The sequence below is a fragment of the Zalophus californianus genome, chromosome 10 (genome assembly GCF_009762305.2).
Source record: "Zalophus californianus isolate mZalCal1 chromosome 10, mZalCal1.pri.v2, whole genome shotgun sequence".
NCBI lineage: Eukaryota > Metazoa > Chordata > Mammalia > Carnivora > Otariidae > Zalophus > Zalophus californianus.
The window spans coordinates 67,563,336-67,583,575 of NC_045604.1; the positions used below are offsets into that span (position 1 = coordinate 67,563,336).

The window sequence follows — 20,240 nt, forward strand, 5'->3', positions numbered from 1 at the left end:
ATATGTACTTTATCCATGTGACTCAGTTTTTGATGTGATTCTTCAGTATTTCTGATACTGTTTCTTTACCTAATTCTCTTTAGAATTATTTAAAAATTTATGTACTGCTGGTTTAGGCAAAGAAGCATGTGTTATAAATTTCCAAAAATGAAAACTCTGATGTATTTCTTAATCACCTAAAGTTCCATTTTCGGCTTGTTCCGGGCGACACGGTCCCATCAGTGAGCCTATGCTGCTGGTCTTCATAACTCCCTGCTCCCTAGGGTTTAATCAGTGACTCTTAGTGATGCTTCTTGGCCTCCTCCTGGGGGCTCTTCTAGGCCACCTTTTGAACTAGCCATGAGTTTATTCGTATTGGTGTTACTAGGACTTTTTTTAGTTCATTCTGAAAACCTACTTGATGTTCTGTACTTTGCTACTTACTGTGTTGAGTTCCACATGCAGAATAATAGATACAGTTTACCCAGTTGCAGAGAGGATTGATTTGCCCTTAATAAAGGTGAATTTTTAAGTTGTAAAATAATGTGTTAAAAAGCAGATTTTTCCCATTATTACCTTTAATTGATTTAACTGTGTACAGTGATATAATTACCACATTGCTAAGTTTACACTTGATTGTATTGTGTATAATAACACCTCCTGGTCTTTTAGTCCTGTGTTTTTAAGCAGTCTGTGGCTAAGTGTGAAACCAGATTTGTGAAAATTAAAATGTGACAGCAGGTGCAATGTGCTTTAGCCAAAACTCAGTATTAAGTCAAGACTGAAATGCCATTCATTCCTGGATTCGAGAGACACTCTCTTCTGCTTTCCATCATTTATAGAGAACCTATCAGTGACATGGACACATTTTCTTTATTAGAAACTAAGTTACGTCTCTGCTATATGAATTCTAGCCAGGACAGATTAATATCAGTCCTTGTCTCCAGCTCTGGTAATAAGACAGAGAAAGTAACCCTCAAAGTTATCTACTGTCTTCATGACACCACAGTAGGGACCAGGCAGGCTCGCGTGTTTCCTTTTTCCCCAAAGAGAACTGTCAGCTACCACATGATGCTCGTAGCAATACTGTCATTTGCCCACCGGATATGAAAGTGCCTTTTTTTGGATTCTGTGAGAACACAGATACTCTTTTAGGAATATGACTGATATGAGGTAATAGTTACAGTGCAGAAAACAACAACAGCTGCAGGCAGGCTTGACTGCTCTTAGTTGCTGCTTCATGTTGTGAGCCTCATGTTGGTGTATCGACCCTTTGAATGTGACCCCGCAGAGTGACCAGAAGGAAACATGAAACTGTGTCCTGGGAGTTCTTAAGTGACCCCGAACTCTTCTATTCAGTGCTTATGGTGTATTTACATTATTTTGAAATGCACATGAATTTTGGTGTGCTCACTATCGTGACTTACGGTCCTGATGGAGGAGAAACAGACAAGACAGCCAGACTAAATACAGGTACACTAAATACAGACCCCAGGGGAAGGCCCCTCCTCTGCGGCCCACCACAGAGGGGGTGTCTGTGGAAAGACAAGCTGCCCGGTACCACAAAGAACCATGTAGGAAACACTCGTAAGAGCTTTTCTGGGACCAGAATTCCCCTCATTTTAAAAGGATCTTCCTTAAGTTTTCCTCTTTTAGCTGCATGAATAAACTGTGGTAGATTAATTTTTTAATGATATCACCCAGACAGTACTTCCCACATTTTTAAAACCTTTTAAAACAAGTTTGTTAAAAAATCCAAAATTTCTGTAAATTGTTTTTAAAAAAGATAATTTCTTCTCATTCAAACTTTTTTTAAGTCAAACTTCTGTTAGTTTTTTTTTAATCTGTTTAATAAAATCAGGATTGAGTTGAAATTTTGACGCCCTTTTTTTGAACTTTTTTTGACACCCTTTATTTGAGTTAAAACATTAGATTTATATTGGGGAATTTCATCTGTCAGTATCACTGTAGAGGTCACAAATGTTTGTGCTAGATGTAAGCAGTATGTTAGGGTCCTTTTTTGGGATGGGTGCTGGACAAGTCTCTCCAACCCTGTGGCATCCAGCTGTTTAATTATTCGAGCAGTATGAGCTTTTCACTTAAATAAACATTATTTTAAAAAATAATTAAGCCAGAATGGTCTCATGAGTTGCCCAGGCTAAATGCTCACATTTAATATTTTTGGATAAATGTAACTTTGGATATAAAAATACTTCCCCGAAATCGTTTGTATTTTCTCAAGTTTACTCTCCACCCCCAATCTTCTGTTTGTCCCTCCTTCTGCCAGAAGAGACAAAGACATCTTTTCCTACTAAGAGTATTAGACATTAGTATATGGCTTAATATGACAGTCAGTTTGTGCATCAGTATGTTCATTTCCAAAAGAAGGAAAGAATTCCGGCCTGTTTACTAGACAAGTTCTACTTTTCATTTATTCAAAAATTTAAGTGCGTGTTTAACATTAATTTAAAAAGCTTTTTGATTTTTTGTTGTTGCTGATGACATAGGATTAATATATTTTAATATTTCCTTTATGTGGTTTTCAAAATAGCAGACTTAGGTAATCTCATGAAATACATCACTGTAATTGTCATGTAACTTGTCTTTTAGAGGACAAATTACATGATTAATCTAGAAATGGGTAAAGAGATGAGAAAAAAAATTCAGTAGGTAAGTTTAGATCCACTTACCTGTTTTTCCAAATTTGGGATATGCCAGTACCATACCAACATTGCCAGGAACCTTATCCTTGTAGCTGCAAGGTTTACTTCCCTAGCATGGCACAGACTTACCAAGAATTTGAATTAGTACACAGAAGCATTTCTCTCTTACCTGTTTCTAGTACTAGCAGCCTACAAAACACTTTGAAGATACCTGTTAGGGGCATTTGCTGGCACACTAGATTTACTTGTTTACTGGATTCTCTTGTTTACTGGCTTAGATTTCAAGATTGTTCTGTTTTAACCCTAGGCTTTGCATATTAGGTCCAGTATTTATTTCTCTCATGACACATTTAATTTTTTATATCCAGTGACATTAAAATGTCGCATATCTAGTGGCATTTGTTATAAGATGGTAAAAATGGGTCTGCATTGCACATGGTATGTGGGAATGGATGGTCTTTAGTTTCTTGTGACAGAGCCATGTTGGTTTGGATGTAGGTTTTTGGTTTTTGGGTGGTTTTTTTTGTTTGTTTTTGTTTTTGTTTTAACCCCAAATGAAAAGTTATTAGGATTACCTCTGTTACATTAAAAATTCAGATAAGTAGGTTAATTATATATAGAAGTTTAGTAAATGTTTGTTTTCACTAGTGCTGGAAATGCCAAGCCATTAAATAAAAATGGCAGCTTAAATTGGGCAAATTTGATAAATGCATTAGCATTCTTCATCCTAGTAATAAGGTTCTCATGCTCTCTCTCTCTCCTGTTTTTCATTTCCAGTGTTCTATTTAGGTGAGTTTTTGAATTCCGATTTTTTTCATTTAAGTTCTCCCTCTCCACTTCATGAATAAGTACCCCAAAGAGAATGTCTCATTGTCTTAGAAACGTCCAGCTCAGGTGCCTATTCAGATGCTCATTGAACACTTGTTTTCCTCAAGCTCTTCATATATAAATGTTTATTTTTCCTTTATTGTTGATGTTTTCCATTTGTTTCAAGTAAGCCTTTCGGAGGTAATGACAGTATTATGTTGCAGTCTTTCATTTGCTGTGTGTTATCGTAAAGCTTATATTTTATTTTGCTAAATGACAAAGAAGATACATTTGTAAATATGTGATGGTTTTATGTTATTCTTCTCATGATTTTATCTCCTCTGTCCAGCTAACTATAAAGATAATGTTCATCTGTAATGTTTTCCTCCCTTTTAGGGCCAACATTGCCTAGACAAAATTCTCAGCTACCTGCCCAAGTTCAAAATGGCCCATCACAAGAAGAATTGGAAATTCAGAGAAGGTAAATTTTTTATAAGTTGTTATTTGCAGTTTGTCTTTCTACTGCAGAAGGCGTGTGAGCATCCTAATATCAAAAGTGGATTATGTCCTGTCAGCCGTTTAAAAGTCACTTAGCAGCATACAAAGTGACTTTCACTTCAAGGAGTCTTATTTTTATAGCAGTTATAAATTGATCTATGGTCATTATGGCTTTCACATAACTAATTTAACTAGAAAGTTGAAGGCGTGTTGGCTGTTCATAGAAGTCATTGATCTTGAGATATTACCGTAGTGCTTAGTAATGGAATACAAACTCATTCTGTTTATGATTAAATTGCTGGTTCGGTGCGGTCAATAATACTATCTCGTTGCTTCAGTGCAGTTTATAAAGAAATACATTGGAAATTCGAATACAGCCTCATTTAGGTATAGTTGTTTCTGAATTAGTGGAGTCTCTGAAGTATAAGCTACCAAATTCATAACAAAATAGTTATATAAAATTCAGGTACGTACAGTAATGAAAATTGAGTTAGTTAAACCAGTTGTCCCATTTTAAACAAATGAAAACTTTTTGGAGATGTTGATGTTGCTTTTTACCACTAGTAGGTCACCTGTCTTATTTTAGAGAGCTGATAACCACCACATAGATGGATTCTTCCATTTGACAAGCATTTGCTCCATGGCAAGCCAGCATTTCTTCTTGTGACCTTGGATTTGGATCTCACATTTGAAACACTCTTCAGATTCTCCATGTTGTTTTGATATGTGTGTCATGTTCCCCTGACAGACAGACAGACAGAAGGATCTCTACTATGTTCTGTGTTGGCTGCTTTGGGGTGTAACTGCTTAGCTCTTGGGAAAGGCCCTCCCGAAATGAATTTTGATTTTGTCACAGCCTTTTATATTCAGTTCAGTCGCTCCAGAAATAGCCCCCAAATTTGATGAAAATCTATCCAACTCTTTGGAGTGATGCTATAACAGATACAAATAAAATTAAGTTTTTGTAGAAATAAGGAAAGTTGAAAAGATAGAATTTCGATTCTATATTGAGTGTTTTAAACACACCAGAACAATTCCAAGAGTTAGAAATTGTAATGATTCTGTTGCCCCCCTACACACACACACACACACACACACACACACACGGAAAAGTAATTAATAAAAAATGATCATGGGGCACCTGGTTGGCTCAATCCATTGAGCATCTGAGTCTTGGTTTCAGCCCAGGTCATGATCTCTGGAGTTGTGAGATCAAGCCCCAGGTCAAGCTCTGCGCTTGGGGAGTCTACTTTGCCTCTGCCCCTCCCTCCACTCGCATTCTCTCTTTTTCCCTCTCTCAAATGAATGGATAAATCTTTAAAAAAAATGAGCATGGTATTATTGGGAATCACATTTGTAGAAAGCTAGGAAGAACCAGGAGAGAACCCAAACATAACAGATAATTTCTGGCATCATGGCACGGCAAGCAGGTGGCCCCTGGGACAGTTGCTTGCTGAGGACAGTACAGAATAGAAATTGGAGCCAGCGGAGGGAGCCGCTGGCTTAAGGGTCTCTGATGGGTGATCCACTGCGCAGAGGTTGTGCGCAACTTGCAACTTGCAGTTTTAGTGGAAATGAGTATTGAGTGAATTTTTACTAAATGCTGTGAAAATGCTGTGCCCACTATCTGATTTGGTCTTGTCGCCGTGCTGGCTGGCCCTGCAGCCCCCCCTGGACTTGAGGCTTATCTGCTTGTATGTAGGAAGGTACCACAGGGCTTGGAACTTCGATGTTGTTTATATTACTTACTTAGTTCAAGACTTGAACTCAGTTGTTTTAAAGAGTGAAATCCAAAATTCTGAAAAGTGGGTGTAAATTTTGAAATTATTTTCTGTCCATGGCCACACACAGAGTCTTTCATTTTTAAAAATTTTTTAAAGATTTTTTATTTTTAGGTCATCTCTATACCCAGTGTGGGGCTCGAGCTCACGACTCCAAGATCAAGAGTCACCTGCTGCACGGACTGAGCCAGCCAGGCGCCCCTCTTCTTTGTTTTAGGGAAACCTATCAGAGACCACTGTCTTTGTCTCTCAGTGTTAATTTTTATCTCTGTCCCTTCCCTTCTCTCTCTTCCACCCATTTCCCTTTTTATCTGGTGAAATCTGTTTTGTGTCTGCTCAGATCTCCTGGAAGTGCTGCTTCCAGCATTGACTTGTTTCTAGTTGAGATTTCTTCTCCTCGTGCACATCTGCCTCTTTGCTTTTCTTCCTTTCGGTCATGCAGAGGCTCTTCCTTGCCAGCCCTGTTCCCTGAGCCCCGTCGGCTTCTTGCGTGAGCGTGCTCATGAGCTGTCCTTTTCCTCCCTCTGTACACGGTCTGCCTTGATGGACTGGTGATTGGGTTGCATGTGGTAGCTTCCTCTTAACTGTGTTTTGCTGGTGGCTTCCACATGGACAGCTGTGACTCTGCATCTGAGATCAGTGAGATATTTCCCACAAAATGGAGCAGTGTCATGGGTCCTTTCGAGAATTGGGTGACAGCAGTGGACACGTGCCCTCTTTCCCCCAGCCCCCACCCTTCTGATATGCAGGTAGATGTGCATTTATGTGTGTCATTTCTGAGGGTCACGGGCCCTCTCAGTTCCAACAGTTGATCCGCAGTGAGAATTCCTTTCGTGGAGCTCACGCATTCGGGTGTCCCACGAATACCGCAGTGTCAGCCTTTATGATGTCATTCTTCATGTGCATATGCTTTCTTCTCTTTAGTATTTCTCCCATACTTTCTGTGTGGGAGGTCTGTAATGCTCTTCATTCACCCTCCCTGTCCCAGTGTACCCTGTGACTTCTTTCTCTAACAGCTTGTTGGATCTACTCTTCTGACACTCTCGTGACTAATAGCTTCTCCAGTATATGTTCTCTTCTGTACTGCTAGTGTTTTCTAGTTGGTTTTCCAGTCTTTAACCCAGACCCCTTTCAGCTATTCCCACTTTATTACTGTCAGATCAGTTCGTAAAGTCATTTGCACGTGGTAGACCCGCATATGGCACTGGAGAGCATAAGTTGGGGAGGGTCACCTGCCACGCAGCTGTGCCCTTCCCTTCTTATTAATCCCCAGAATGAGTCACGCCTAACCATTTCTACGTTTAGTACTTCTGATGGCTTCTTCCATAGCATGAAGATAATATGATTCTGTTCCTGGTTCTTGATGGTCACGTGATGGCCGGGGGCTGCTGATCCCCGCCGCCCGCACTAGGAAGTATGATTTGTCCACCTCCCCGGCCGGCTTCCAATAGCTGTTGTTTCAGCCCTGCTGCTGGTTTCTCTCTCAGATTGAACCTGCGTCTTCCCTTGAGCAGTCTCTGTGCTCCTCGCTCTGTGACACCCCGTCCCTGCGCTTCCATCCCATCCGCAGGTTTTCTCGCTTCACGGTTTAGATATTGGCCAGCTTTCTACATCTCTTGTTAGCTCTGTCCTTATGTTGCAGGTGATCGTTCCCCCACCCCTTCTGGAATCCTTTAAACCTGTCAACCACAGTAATCTGGGTTTTCAGGAATAGGTCACTAGCTAAAGTTTTTGGTTTTTGTGGTTTCTTTTTCCCGCATTTTTTTTCTTTAGCTCAGTACTTAATGGACCTTTTCCATTTGAAGACTTAACAGCCATTTAAACATTTCTTCTCTCTCTTTTCTCTGTTCTCTTTTTTGGGAACTCCTACTAGTCAAATGCTGGCCCTTCTGGATTATTTCCTCATGATACTTCTCTTTTCTCATTTTTTGCTGCTTCTTTTGTTCTGTATTCTTGGCGATATTTTTAACGATATATTCTAGACCAGCACTTTCTAGTAGAAATACAATATGGGCCATATATGTAATTAAAATTTTTCTAGTGACCATATTAGCAAAAGTAAAAAAGAAACAGGTGAAATTAATTTTAATGATATATTCTATTTAACCCAGTCTATCTAAAGTATTATCATGTCAACATGAAATATGTATAAAAATTGCTAAGGTGTTTTTCATTCTATTTTTCATACCAAGTCTTCACAGTTTGGTATGTGTTTTACACTTACTGCACATTTCTGTCCAGACAGGCCACATTGCAAATGCTCAGGAGCCACATGCACGGCTCACGGCCACCCAGCGGGGACAACGCAGTAGTAGATCGTCTATTGGAAGATGAATCTTAATCTCCAAGAGTTTTTTCTATTTTGTAATTATTCCCTTTTAACACCCTGTTCCAAATTCATGATTCTATCTTAAGCCTCTCCTATTTCTCTTTCTTTGCCTGAATCATCTCCTTCCTATAGAGTTGAATTGTTTGTTTTACTGGTTTTATTCAAATATCTGGTCATCTTTAGTGGTCCATTTATTTCTAAACAGATGAGATTGATTGGTGTCAGTCCTTGGCTTGGCTTTCCTCTTGCATCGTGGAGGCAAGGTCTCTGCTGGGCACGTTCCTCCCTGAGCAGGAGGGCCGCCCGGAGGTCTGTGGAAGTGGGTGGAGCATGTAGACTGGCGGGCTCTCCTTTAGGGTACAAGGGTGGGGAACCCACAAATGCTGAGCTACCCCTAGTTCCACCGGAAGCCCTGACTCACCCGAGGCAGCGTGTTGAGTTTGTTTCGAAAACAGTCTTCACTGGGAAGTACCATCCCATCCATTGAGCTAAGGCTGGGGAGGAGAGGGCTGGCAGATGCCACTGTTCTTCAGACAAGGTGTGAGTTTATTAATCAGTCTGATGATGGCCATGCCACCCTCTCTTGTCCTCTGTGTCTGCAGGCCTCACGGGAGGTCTCCCAGGTTCCTCTTGTCACATGCGCTTCAGCTACTCTCAGTATGTGTTCTGGTTGTGGTTGCCTTCGCTCTGCAGTGCGGCGAGGAGGTTCCAGGCACTGTTCCCCATGCTTAGGACACACCGGGATGGGGTGGGGGGGACCGAAACAGCCTTACCCCATCCGATGGTAAATGGTAGACATGGCAGATGACTGGTGCTCTGGGAGGAGGCCCAGCTGAGTAGAGGGGAGTGTGTGTGGTGGAGGGCTGGGGGAGGCTGGTTATAATAGGCTGGTCAGGGTGGGTCTTACCAAGACACAAGGAAGGAGCTAGCCAAGCAGGTGTCTGGGTGAAGTGCTTTGCATGCAGAGGGAGCAGCCAGTGCAAAGACCTTGGGGCAGGAGTGTGTGTGTGTGTGTGTGTGTGTGCGCGTGCGCGCGTGCGCACATGCGCACGTGTGTATGAGGACAAATGAGGCCACGGCGGCCTGGGCAGAGAGAGCAAGAACAGAAAGGAGAGTGCTCAGTGAGTTTGAAGCTAATGGAGAGTCCTATTGTGTAGCACCTGGCCAGTGATTGCAGAGAAGGCAGTTTTTGTTCTGAGAGAAAGAGGGACCATTGAATTTTTCTTTTCAAGAATTTATTTATTTTAGGGGCGCCTGGGTGGCTCAGTTGTTAAGCATCTGCCTTCGGCTCAGGTCATGATCCTGGAGGTCCTGAGATGAAGCCCCGCGTTGGGCTCCCTGCTCTGTGGGAAGCCTGCTTCTCCCTCTCCTGCTGCCCCTGCTTGTGTTCCCTCTCTTGCTGTGTCTCTCTCTCTGTCAGATAAATAAATAAAATATTTTAAAAAATTTATTTATTTTAGAGAGGGGAAGAGAGAATGAGGGGGCAGAGGGAGAGGGAGAATCTCAAGCAGACTCTCTGCAGAGTGTGGACATGGAGCTCAGTCCCAGGATCCTGAGATCATATTTCACCTGAGTCGAAATCAAGAGTCAGACACTCAACCGACTGAGCCACCCAGGCGCCCCTGAATGGCCTTGATAGAAATGATTTGGCTTACCATATTAATCATCAGTCTGGCTGCTCTGTTGAGACTAGCCCGTGGAGAAGAACAGATGGAGGCAGGCGCGGGGCGGTGAGCGCAGCCCAGCCCAGCAGGAAAACCAAGAAGGCTGTTAACAGAAACTAGGCGGGATGTAATGGTGGCTTCCGCCAAGTCACAGAGGTGGTGAGAAGGCAGATTCTGGCACTTTCTGGGGGGGGGGTGTGTGCGGTATGGGAGAAGGGGGAGTTGTGGCTTTTCACGTAAGTGAATGGGAAGGATGGAGTTGTGCTTAACCAAGATGCGGAAGACTGTGAGTGGAACAGGTTCCCTTGGGACGTACCAGAGGTGAACTTTGAGAATGTGAGAGGGAGATGTTCATTGGACATCCACGTAAAGATGTTGAATGGGCACTTGGATATACTTGTCTACGGAAACTGAGGAAAGAGCTCTAGACTTAACTCCTCTCTGCCGTTCCTGCTTTCCTGATCTTGATGATAGAGTTGGTCTGCTTGCCGACCCCTCAGTTTTCTACTTTGTCATGAGTTTGTTTATGCACAGTTAGGACTTTCTGGAATTCCAGTAGAATCTTGGGAGTAGGGGGAGACTTGAATACAAGTTCAGACAGTCCTGCCGCGTCACTTCGCCCTCAGTGCTCCCAAGGGCCGGCCCTGCTCACATCTGAGGACCCCCTGCGCGTCTGTCTCCTCTCTCCGGGCTGCCTCTCAATGCACCACCCTTGGCTTTTCCTCTTCTGACTGCCTTGTCGTGGTCTGTAGACTCTTCTCCAGGTGTACCGAGGGCTGCTTTTCTGAACTCCTACAACTTCGTCACACATTCTCTTATTTTACATTTTACCATTTATTCAGTTTACAGCTGAGTCTCGCCTCCACAGTGAACATTACAGGCTCCTTGAGAGTAGAGACCTGAATAAGGTTTCTGAGAAAAAGCCAGGAAGTTTCTGGTACTGAATTCATGTATCTGTACATGTTAGGTATGAGAGGCAGAAAATATATGAGTTTGTATGGCTTGGGGGACAGTTAAAGAAGATAATACACGCCATTTTCATGCTGCTCCGGCTTTTCTGTCTGTGCTGTTTGGGAGACGCTAGGAGGCTTCCCTGAGATGTCCTCGAAGCCGTGCCTTGAAGAGGAAGTGCAGTAGGAACTTTGGTCCTGGGAGGGAGAAACATTCCAGGCAGAAAGAGCAGATGTGTAAGGGCACAGGGTGCAGACAGCCCTGTGACATGGGACTGACGGTCAGACGAGTAGGTTGGATCCAGCTTGTAAAGTGCTTTTTCCCTGAATTTGTCGTATAATAAAAAGACACCTTACTTTTTAACACGTTAGTATTCTCAAAGTATGAGAAAGGTAAATGCCATTCTCCTTTGGCCTACCTCCCTTAGGATCTGTTTTTGCCCCTCGTGAAACCCTACATGGAAGAAGACACTTTGGAGTATGTTTTTATTTTTTTTTAATTAATTTTTTTTTAAAAGATTTTATTTATTTATTTGACAGAGAGAGAGCGAGCACAAGTAGGCAGAGCGGCAGGCAGAGGGAGAGGGAGAAGCAGGCTCCCCGCAGAGCAGGGAGCCCGATGCAGGGCTCGATCCCAGGACCCTGGGATCATGGCCTGAGCTGAAGGCAGACGCTTCACCCACTGAGCCCCCCAGGTGCTTGGCACTGGCCTTTGTCTCTGCGGCAGGGCGTGGCTGGGCCGTGGTCTGCAGCCAGGGACACACGGTGACGGCCGGGTATGCAGCACGGTCTGCTCACAAGTTGGGTTTTCACTAGATTCTATTTCCAAAATTTATTTCATGTGGTTATTTATACAGAAATAAATTTTCTTGTGTTTGGTTTTATTTTCAGAGGCACAGTACAGTACCCTCGGCCAACTTTGATTTTGTGACCTTATTAACTTTGGCTCCCTAAATTGGCTCTTTTCTACACCATTATTGAAAAGGGCAATGAAAAGGAAGATTCATTTGCATCATAATATTCACCTGTAAGACTTGGGCAGCTCTATTTTTAGTATAAGGTTCATGTTATAATAAATGATGTATTTCTGTTACTGCTTTTAGGTAAGCCATTAGGAGTATTATGAGTTGATTTTTGAAGGCGGGCACGTGGTTTGTACTTGGTGATCAAATAGAAGGTGATGGGTAGGGAGAGAATGTTAGGAATAATGTGCTCCTCAGGCATATATATGTTGGGTATGTATAACAAACTTGATAGGAATTTTGCTCAGAACCATAAATTATTAATGGGTTATTTTAATTAATAGCTAAGAATTCTTATTCTTTAAGTTGTTTTTTGTGGCTTCTGAAATAGTTCCAAAAGGGAAATTAATTACTAAAGAAACGTTTAAACAACATATTTAGAATCTGGTTTGTTTAGGAAGGTCAGCTGCACTTTGAAGAACATCGGTTATATAATGTGACAGATTAAAAAATGGCCATCCACTTTCTAATTTCCAAAATTGTATTGATGAGGGATGTTATGGATTGAATTGTGTCCCCCAAGAAAGATACGTCCTAATGCCCCGTATCTCAAAGTGTGACCCTGTATGGAAATTAGATTTGTTTATTAAGATGAGGTCATACTGAAGTGGGGTGGGCCCTCTTAATCCAGTATGACTGATGTCCTTCGAAGAGGAGTAGGGTGCAGAAGCAAGATGGCCCTGTGAAGACAGAGACTGACATGGGGAGAAAATCATAGGTTGGAGGCAGAGACTCTAGTGATGTATCTGCAAGCCAAGCAATACCAAGAATTATCAGCCATCATCAGAAGCTGGGGAGTGGAATGGAGCAGGCTCTACCTGGAGAGGCTTTACAGTTCTGATGGAGAGTTAGGGGGTGAAGCAGGGCTAGTGTAAAGAAAAAGAATCAAATGGAAAAAAAATAGCAATTTTTAACACCTGAGCAAGAAGAATTGCTCTGAAAAGTAAATGTGATCAGCCATGAATAACCTAAGTGAATGTTGAGGTATCCAAAGTGGCGGTGTGGTTTGGTTGGAAGAGTGAGGAAGAGGTTCTGTGGGTCAGAGGGTTAGGAACTGTCTCCTTTGTGCAGTAGGACGTCAGTAGATAACGTGTCAGTCTGGGGGACTAAGAAGAAGCCGCTTGGAACAAATCACTGTGTCAGTACCAGATTGAAAGTAGTTGCTTCTGGAGAGCGAAATCAGGAGCGGGGAGGGTCCCTTCCCGGGGAAGGGATTCCTGTTCTGTTACAAGCTTTGTTGTCCTACTGTGTGTGTATTTTATACCTTTCATTATTTTACTTTAATGAGGGTGAGTTCGAGTTGAAGAAATGAATGTTTCCTTTGGATGTTAATCTGTCCTGTACCTTTTCTTTCGTCACATGATGGTGGTATAGCTTGGTTTTCTACTCATTTTTGTTTCATTTGTTAATATCAGTTTTTGGTGTCCACTCATATTATTAATATTTGGCTTCTCTGACAGTGATGAAAAACATATTTAAGAAACATGAGTCAGTCCTGTGTTTAGTCTCAGCATAGAGCTCAATTTACTTAATGTCTATAAATAGTTAGCAGATCAGCACCACTACCTGAAAGTTATAAAAGGGGACTGGTCATCCCAGCACCCAAGCAGCAGGGCAGCAATGAGGGTTTATAGCCCCCCACTTGGTCTTCACAGGCAGGATGGACCAAGAGTCGACCGCCTCCTCCTGTAAGTACAGGCCCTGTAAGGTTACATCTTGATTGTCTTGTTTCGTTTTGTTTCCTTTTGTTTGTTTGCTAATAGAGAAGTGAGATACCCACATGATGTGATCAGAATGTATTCATGTAATTTTTTTTTTCCTGACAAATGTCAGGAACATTGTAGTGTTACTAAATGTTATCAACTCAGATCGTTTTCCAAGTCTGCTCTCCCCTACTTCATTGAGTCAAAATTTAAATCATTCTTGACCTACCTAACACTCTCCCGCATAGGTAAAACTGAATGAAATGTATTTTTAAACTTTAATTATATTTTGCTTGCTTTAAAAACAAGAAGTCTTTGCATCTACATAAACTAAATCTATGTCTGAATGTATTTAAGAAAAAGCTATTATCTTTGGCTAGTGCTTTGGGCATCTCTGCATTTGGGGATAGCTCTTTCGAGGAAATAGGTATTTTGGTGGTGGGAGGAACTATTTCTAACGTTCTTTAAATGCTCTTGGTGGCTATAATATTGGTCATTTGCACTATAATTGTCTTTGAAAACATGTATTTTTTCTCAGACTTTCAGGTTAATGTAAAACACATATCCTAGCTTAAAAGTTAGTCTGGCAGAATTTTTGCGTAGTTCAGAATTCAAGCCCTTGTATTTTGAAAAAGTCTTCAGATGGTTCTAACGGTGAGTAAGAACAGTTGTAGACAAAGCTCTGGGAAGAAGAGTCATGTGCGTTTCCTGTCTGTGAGTCGGCAGTGATGTTTCTAAGAAAAGTAGGGTTTATAAACTTGGAAACTGTCCCCTAAAAAGATAATACAGATGTCTTGCTTTAGAGGTCAAAACATAAATGTCAGGTTTATATATTGTCCAATTTAGGTGGCAATTATTCATGCTACTAAAGATCTGTAAGCCTGTGATTTTCTTTTTGACACACTACTTTGGGAAATATATTTAGATGTGCATCTTTTCAGTGAGCAGGCTAAAGATTAGCCAGGGACTCTTATCACCTCCTTTTTTCCCCTTCAAATTAAGAAAATAGCAGAATCTCATGAAGCTGTATGAACTGCCTGCTCCACTCACTGTCCGTGAACTTGGAGAATCTCGCTGGCCTCATACTCCTCTCCTACATCAGGAGATGTTCTTGATCTTTAAAGACTGAAAACCCTCGAATAAATATTATGCTCTGACATGTGGAATAATATTCCTAAGTCAGGACTCCCTGGCTGTAAATGTCGTTATGCAATAATTCTTAGAGACCTGGCTTTCTGCCTATGGCTTAAGCTTACTTTTTGTGATAAAAGCATTGTGTTACTTGAAGGAGTGGCCGTGAGCTGGGAGGTAAAAACAACAACAAAGGGGCCCCTGGGTGGCTCAGTCATTGGGCATCTGCCTTCGGCCCAGGTCATGATCCCAGGGTCCTGGGATTGAGCTCCGCATCCGGCTCCCTGCTCCGCGGGAGGCCTGCTTCTCCCTCTCTCACTGTGTCTCTCTCTGTCAAATAAATAAATAAAATATTTAAAAAACAACAACAAAACAAATCAAACCAAAGAATGTCAATATGAAATGCAGTGTGGGACACCTGGCTGGTTCAATTGGAAGAGCGTGTGACTCTTGATCCTTGGGGTCATGAGCTCAAGCCCCACGTTGGGTGTGGAGATTACTTAAATAAAGAAAAGAAGAGAAATGCAGTGTAGTCTTAGGATACTATATGGTGTAGCTGTATTAATGATGTAGACTCTGAATATTGATTACACCAGGAATGTGTATTCTCCTGTGGTTGTGCTGGGAGAGGCTTGGGTGTGGTGAGGGAGCCATAGGAGTTACTTGTAGGCAGTATCTGAAGTTAAAAGAAATGTCCGAAGAGTTGACAGTAATTGGAAACAGGGGTGGGAAGGTTAGAGCAATTTAACTGTTGGTTTTTGTTAATAAGCTTTATGTACCTGTATTATGTTGATAAGAATAAAACGAAAGAGGTGGCATGGAAACGGAAAAGGGCCTAGGAACTTGTATCTTTTCATCCTAGGTTTCTTGGTGAGCTGTCGTACTCCGAAGCTAAACAGTTTCCCTTAGCTTCTGGACAGAGGTATATTCTAATTAGAATAGTTCTGGTGTATCTTTCCCTTTTGGACCACGTAGATTGTTTCGAGTATCACATTATAGAGTAGGCTCGCATTTTTTGACACATACGGTGTGTTTTAAATGTAAGTCCCAGCCGAGTTCATTTATTAGAGGTCATTACAAAAAGAACCAACTCTTCTCTGATTTATTATTGAGAACATCCTTGTGAATACCCCAAATTTTTGCCTTCACTCCTGAAGCAATATTGTTACCCCTCAGAAGCTGTGGTAGCTGGTGCTTTGTCTGGCAGCATTGCCCTAAAACTCTGTAGCCGGTATGTGACCCAGCAACTGCTTGCACTGAGTACTGCTCTAGGCACGCTGCCCCCCGCCCCCCCCATGCAGGTACCATTAAGGACGGGGATAGGCCTGGAGAGAGCCTTCCTGCTTTTCTGAGACAAGGGGGATTGGCTCACTTGTCAAGTGGGCTTTTTCCTTCTTATAGTCTGTTTAGGAAACATGAAAGGGAGAGATTTCTGGAGAAATCTTAGTGGCTTCTTGGTGGTGCTGGGAGGGACAAAGCCTGGCCATCCATGCTCTGTCACTTAGGTCTGCCTCTCCAGGGACCCAGCGGTTTATTAGCCAGTCCAAGAAAAGTCCTTATGTGAAATTCCTGACTGTAGCTCACATTAATTGAGTGTTCTTATGCCCCAGGGACTTTTTAAAGAGATTTTTAAGGCATTGCTTCATTTAATCTTACCCACAATGCTATGAAATATGTTATGTGTAACATGGGGCGGTTTTTTATTTTGGGGAGAGTTAACTTTTATAGCAAGACTGTCGTTTAGGTCCGAGTGGGTACTTGGAGACATTTGCTTGCTCTGTTACGTACATGTATGGAAGTTAAAAGCAGACTGTATGTTTCAGAGCCATATACATTGGGCCTCTTTAGGTTTGAATATAATCACGGCGTTTGAAGTCCTAGAGTGAAAGATTTTTAATTTAATTGCATAAATACTGAGACATTCCATACATTCTTAGACAAGGAGATTAAAAGACAGTGTTTTTCTCATTGATCTTCAAATTTAATAAAGTGTTAAATAGGATTGAGAAGGATAGGTCTTGGCAGAAGGGGTAAATTTAACAAAGTGATCCTGAAAATTACCCAGAAGAAGCTAAGTATCTGAGAACCATCTAGAAAAAGTCAAAAAGAAGAGTGATGAGGATAGTTGCACCCTACTAGATATTTATTTCAGATGTCAAAGTATCAAGGTACTGGTGCTGTACTAAACAAACAGATCCAGCAACCGAAACATTCTGGAATTTCAGTAACTGTTAACCGACATAAAGGTGACATCCTAAATCAGGGCCATGAGCGACTCTAAATGGTGCTGTGACGTAGCTCACTCAGTACCACACATCCCAAACCCAAGATGAATTTCATATGAACTAAGGATTTTGTTGTAAAAAACATGTAATCATATAACCTTGTTGTGAGAAGGGGCCAAGAAAGATCGCAAAGGCAGGTCACGTAGAGGAATACCAGCACTAGACTTTCTATGTAAAAGTTACAAGCCAGATCACAACTTTAACAAAGTTAACACATTACGGTTTTTAAATGAAACTTTAAAAATCAAAGGCACCTAAAAAGCCATACTAAAAGTTAAAAGTACATTATGACCAGCGTTTGTGACAAAGGGTTATTACCTTTGATAGAGAAAGGAGCTCTTCAAGTGAGTAGGGAATATGATTCTGTCCCGAGCAAGCCAGTGGGAGAGCACGCGCGGCCGTGTCTCTCGGTGCGCTCTGAGAGGGCAGGACGCAGGTCGTCTGTCTGGGAGCAGGCTCTCCGCTGCCGCCATTGGAAACGGTGATCGCATTCGGTGTTGGAGAGGAGAAAGGGAATTCCCATCTGTTGGGCTGCTGGGGAGCCCAGCCCCCGTGCCTGAGCACAGTTTGGAGCCATGTATCCAGAATCTCAAGATACGGTAGCTTTTCCCCTAGCCGGCCTGTCGGTAGTGATCCTTCAGCTGCAGTAGGGACAGGACTCGAAAGGAAACGATGCCCACTGCTGTCGAGCTTCGGCTGTGGCCAGCCATGGTGTTTCCTCAGAGGAGCATCTGACACAAGGACGTGGCCTTCATTTATTGTAGCACTTCCCCCATGAACAGTGCAGAGTGGAGCGAGACGCCAGTGTCCTGTGCAGATGGTCTGGCTACGTCGCCGTCATGTGTGTCCCGTTTCTTCACTGGCAGATGTGGGTTGCGGGATCCAGCCGCTTTGTGTCTGCTTCACGACCGAGGCGCGCATAGGTTCATCTCAGGGACTGGGTGAGTGGCCCTTGTTGCACAGTTCTGATTTTTTCAGTATTTAAATTTCAGGCAGCTGCAAGAGCAGCAGCGACAGAAGGAGCTGGAGCGCGGGGAGCGCGGGGAGCGCGTGGAGCGGGAGCGCCTGGAGCGTGTGGAGCGGGAGCGTGTGGAGCGCGTGGAGCGGGAGCGCGTGGAGCGCGTGGAGCGGGAGCGCGTGGAGCGGGAGCGCCTGGAGCAGGAGCAGCTGGAGCGCGAGCGGGAGCAGCGGGAGCGCGAGCGGCAGGACCGGCTGGAGCGCGAGCGGCTGGAGCGGCTTGACCGGGAGCGGCTTGACCGCGAGCGGCTGGAGCGGCTTGACCGCGAGCGGCAGGAGCAGCGGGAGCAGCGGGAGCGGCAGGAGCGGCAGGAGCAGCTGGAGTGGGAGCGCGAGCGGGAGCGCAGGCTGTCGGCTGGTAAGAAGTGCGCGCCTCGTTCTGCCGCGGGGGCGGGGGGCGGGGGGCGGGGGGCGGGGCGGCGCGGGGGGTGCAGGCAGGCAGGACGGGCGGACAGGGCAAACGGGCAGCACTTGCTACTTTGCCAGTTCTTAGTCCTCTCTGTGTGGCACTTACTGCTTGGAGACTTAGGAAAGCTCTGTGTGGTCCGGCTTTCTAATTCTTCTGACTCGCTCTAAATTGGCTGTAAAGTGCAAGTGTCTTTTTATGGGAAATGTTTTATATCGGGTGAACTAGGAATATATGATCCTTCGGAGGCTGCTTAAACTGTCCTGAGTCCTATAGGATTCAAGAAGTGTGCTTGACGGCACTCTAGAGTTGTTCGAGGAGGGAAATACCCTCTCTACAGCTGACTAGTATTTTATGGATGTCCCAGTATTGCAAACTTTTAGTGAAAATCTCCCAAGTCTGGTGGAATTTATTGAAAGACATAAGGGTTAAGAGAAAACTGAAAGTTTGAGACATACGTTAAAATTGACATTGATTGGAATAGGATTTAAGAAATTTTTCTATTCCATATGGCCTGTATCAAAGGTCTCAGTATGGTTCTTGGTGTGGTCGATTGGTTCGTTGTTTGCAATAATTTGTTTTTAACTGCCTAATTATTTTCTGGGGTGATGGCCAGCAGAACAACACTTATCCACAAATAAGTATCGAATAGGGGGTTCCTAGCCCTTTATAAAACTTTTTACCAGTTTCGCTATTTGTTGTTCTTAAAAGACCAGCAGACGTAGGCTTCTGTTTGTGGTCCTATTCATGTAATTTTAATGTCCTTTTAGTGGGCTAAATAATGAGACTCAAGATACAGTCTTGTTCGTGCAAAGGATAAGCTAAGCCATTTAATTTATCCGTGTGCTTATCAGCTAAAAAGAAAACTGAGTTCTTCCTCCTCTGGGTCTCAAAATGCACGAACAAGTTCCCACGTTGTCGGGTGAGGTCAGTTCTTGCACACGTGCTTAGTTCGTGGGTACGAGCTGTGGTCTGCATGTGTACATTTTGTCTGAATGCTGGTTTTGTCGCTTTACTAGCTCCCTTTTTCTCTCTCCTTTTTTACCCTGTCCTTGCTGCTCCCCACCTTCTGTGCAGCTCCATCCTCCGACAGCTCCCCGTATAGCGCGCCACTTCCTGAGTATGCCAGTTGCCAGCCTCCTTCGGCACCTCCTCCATCCTATGCTAAAGTCATCTCAGCTCCAGTGTCGGAGGCCACTCCTGACTCTGCTGTAGTGACCGCTTTGCCACCTCCTTCCACACCCCCTACACCACCACTTCGACACTCAGCGACACGTTTTGCTGCATCTGTAGGTTCAGCCTTCCACCCCGTTCTTCCCCATTACGCTACAGTTCCTCGTCCTCTGAACAAAACCTCTCGGCCTCCTTCTCCTGCGAACACACCCTCTTCTCAGCCTCCGGCTACGAAGCCCTGTGCCTGGTCTACTTCCACTGTCGCGCCCCTCCCTCCGTCTCCTCCAGTAATGATTAGCAGCCCCCCAGGCAAAGCGACCGGTCCGAGGCCTGTCCTTCCTGTTTGTGTCTCTTCTCCTGTGCCCCCAATGCCTCCGTCACCAGCAGCACCCAATGGGCCGCTTGACTCTGTCCCGTGTCCGGTGTCCCCACCGCCTACCTCAGGGCCAGCAGCGCCGCCGCCTCCACCTCCGCTGCCTTCCCTCGCACCGCGCTCACACTGTGGATCGCAAGCCTCTCCTCCTCCAAGCACCCCTCTTGCCTCAACTCCCTCATCCAAGCCTAGTGTTCTCCCTTCTCCCTCTGCAGCTGCCCCTGCCTCTGCGGAGACTCCTCTAAACTCTGTGCTGGGGGACTCCTCTGCTTCTGAGCCAGGCTTGCAGGCAGCCTCTCAGCCGGCCGAGACTCCAGCCCAACAGGGTAAGGATTCCGTTGTTGCTACTGACAGCGCACCCTGGAAACGTGGTGTGTCCGCGGTGGTCACTGCCTAGAGGCACGGGGAGGGTGGTTCTGGTAGGTGAACAGCCCTGTGTCACTGTGCCCAACCCTGTGT

General features: G+C 43.9%; 1 protein-coding gene across 6 annotated transcripts in view; it reads left to right on the forward strand.

The window, feature by feature from the left end:
• ENAH (ENAH actin regulator) overlaps positions 1–20,240 on the forward strand; it is a 91,186-nt gene that overhangs the window by 52,325 nt on the left and 18,621 nt on the right. For 2 of the 6 annotated variants that reach the window (XM_035722276.1, XM_035722277.1), the window contains exons 4-6: positions 3,846–3,930; positions 17,805–18,187; positions 19,313–20,107. In XM_035722276.1, coding sequence (XP_035578169.1) covers positions 3,846–3,930; positions 17,805–18,187; positions 19,313–20,107 — 1,263 coding nt within the window. Of the gene's footprint in view, positions 1–3,419; positions 3,432–3,845; positions 3,931–17,804; positions 18,188–19,312; positions 20,108–20,240 lie in introns of all 6 variants that reach the window. The other 4 variants (XM_035722279.1, XM_035722280.1, XM_035722278.1 and 1 more) reach the window with 3 other exon arrangements.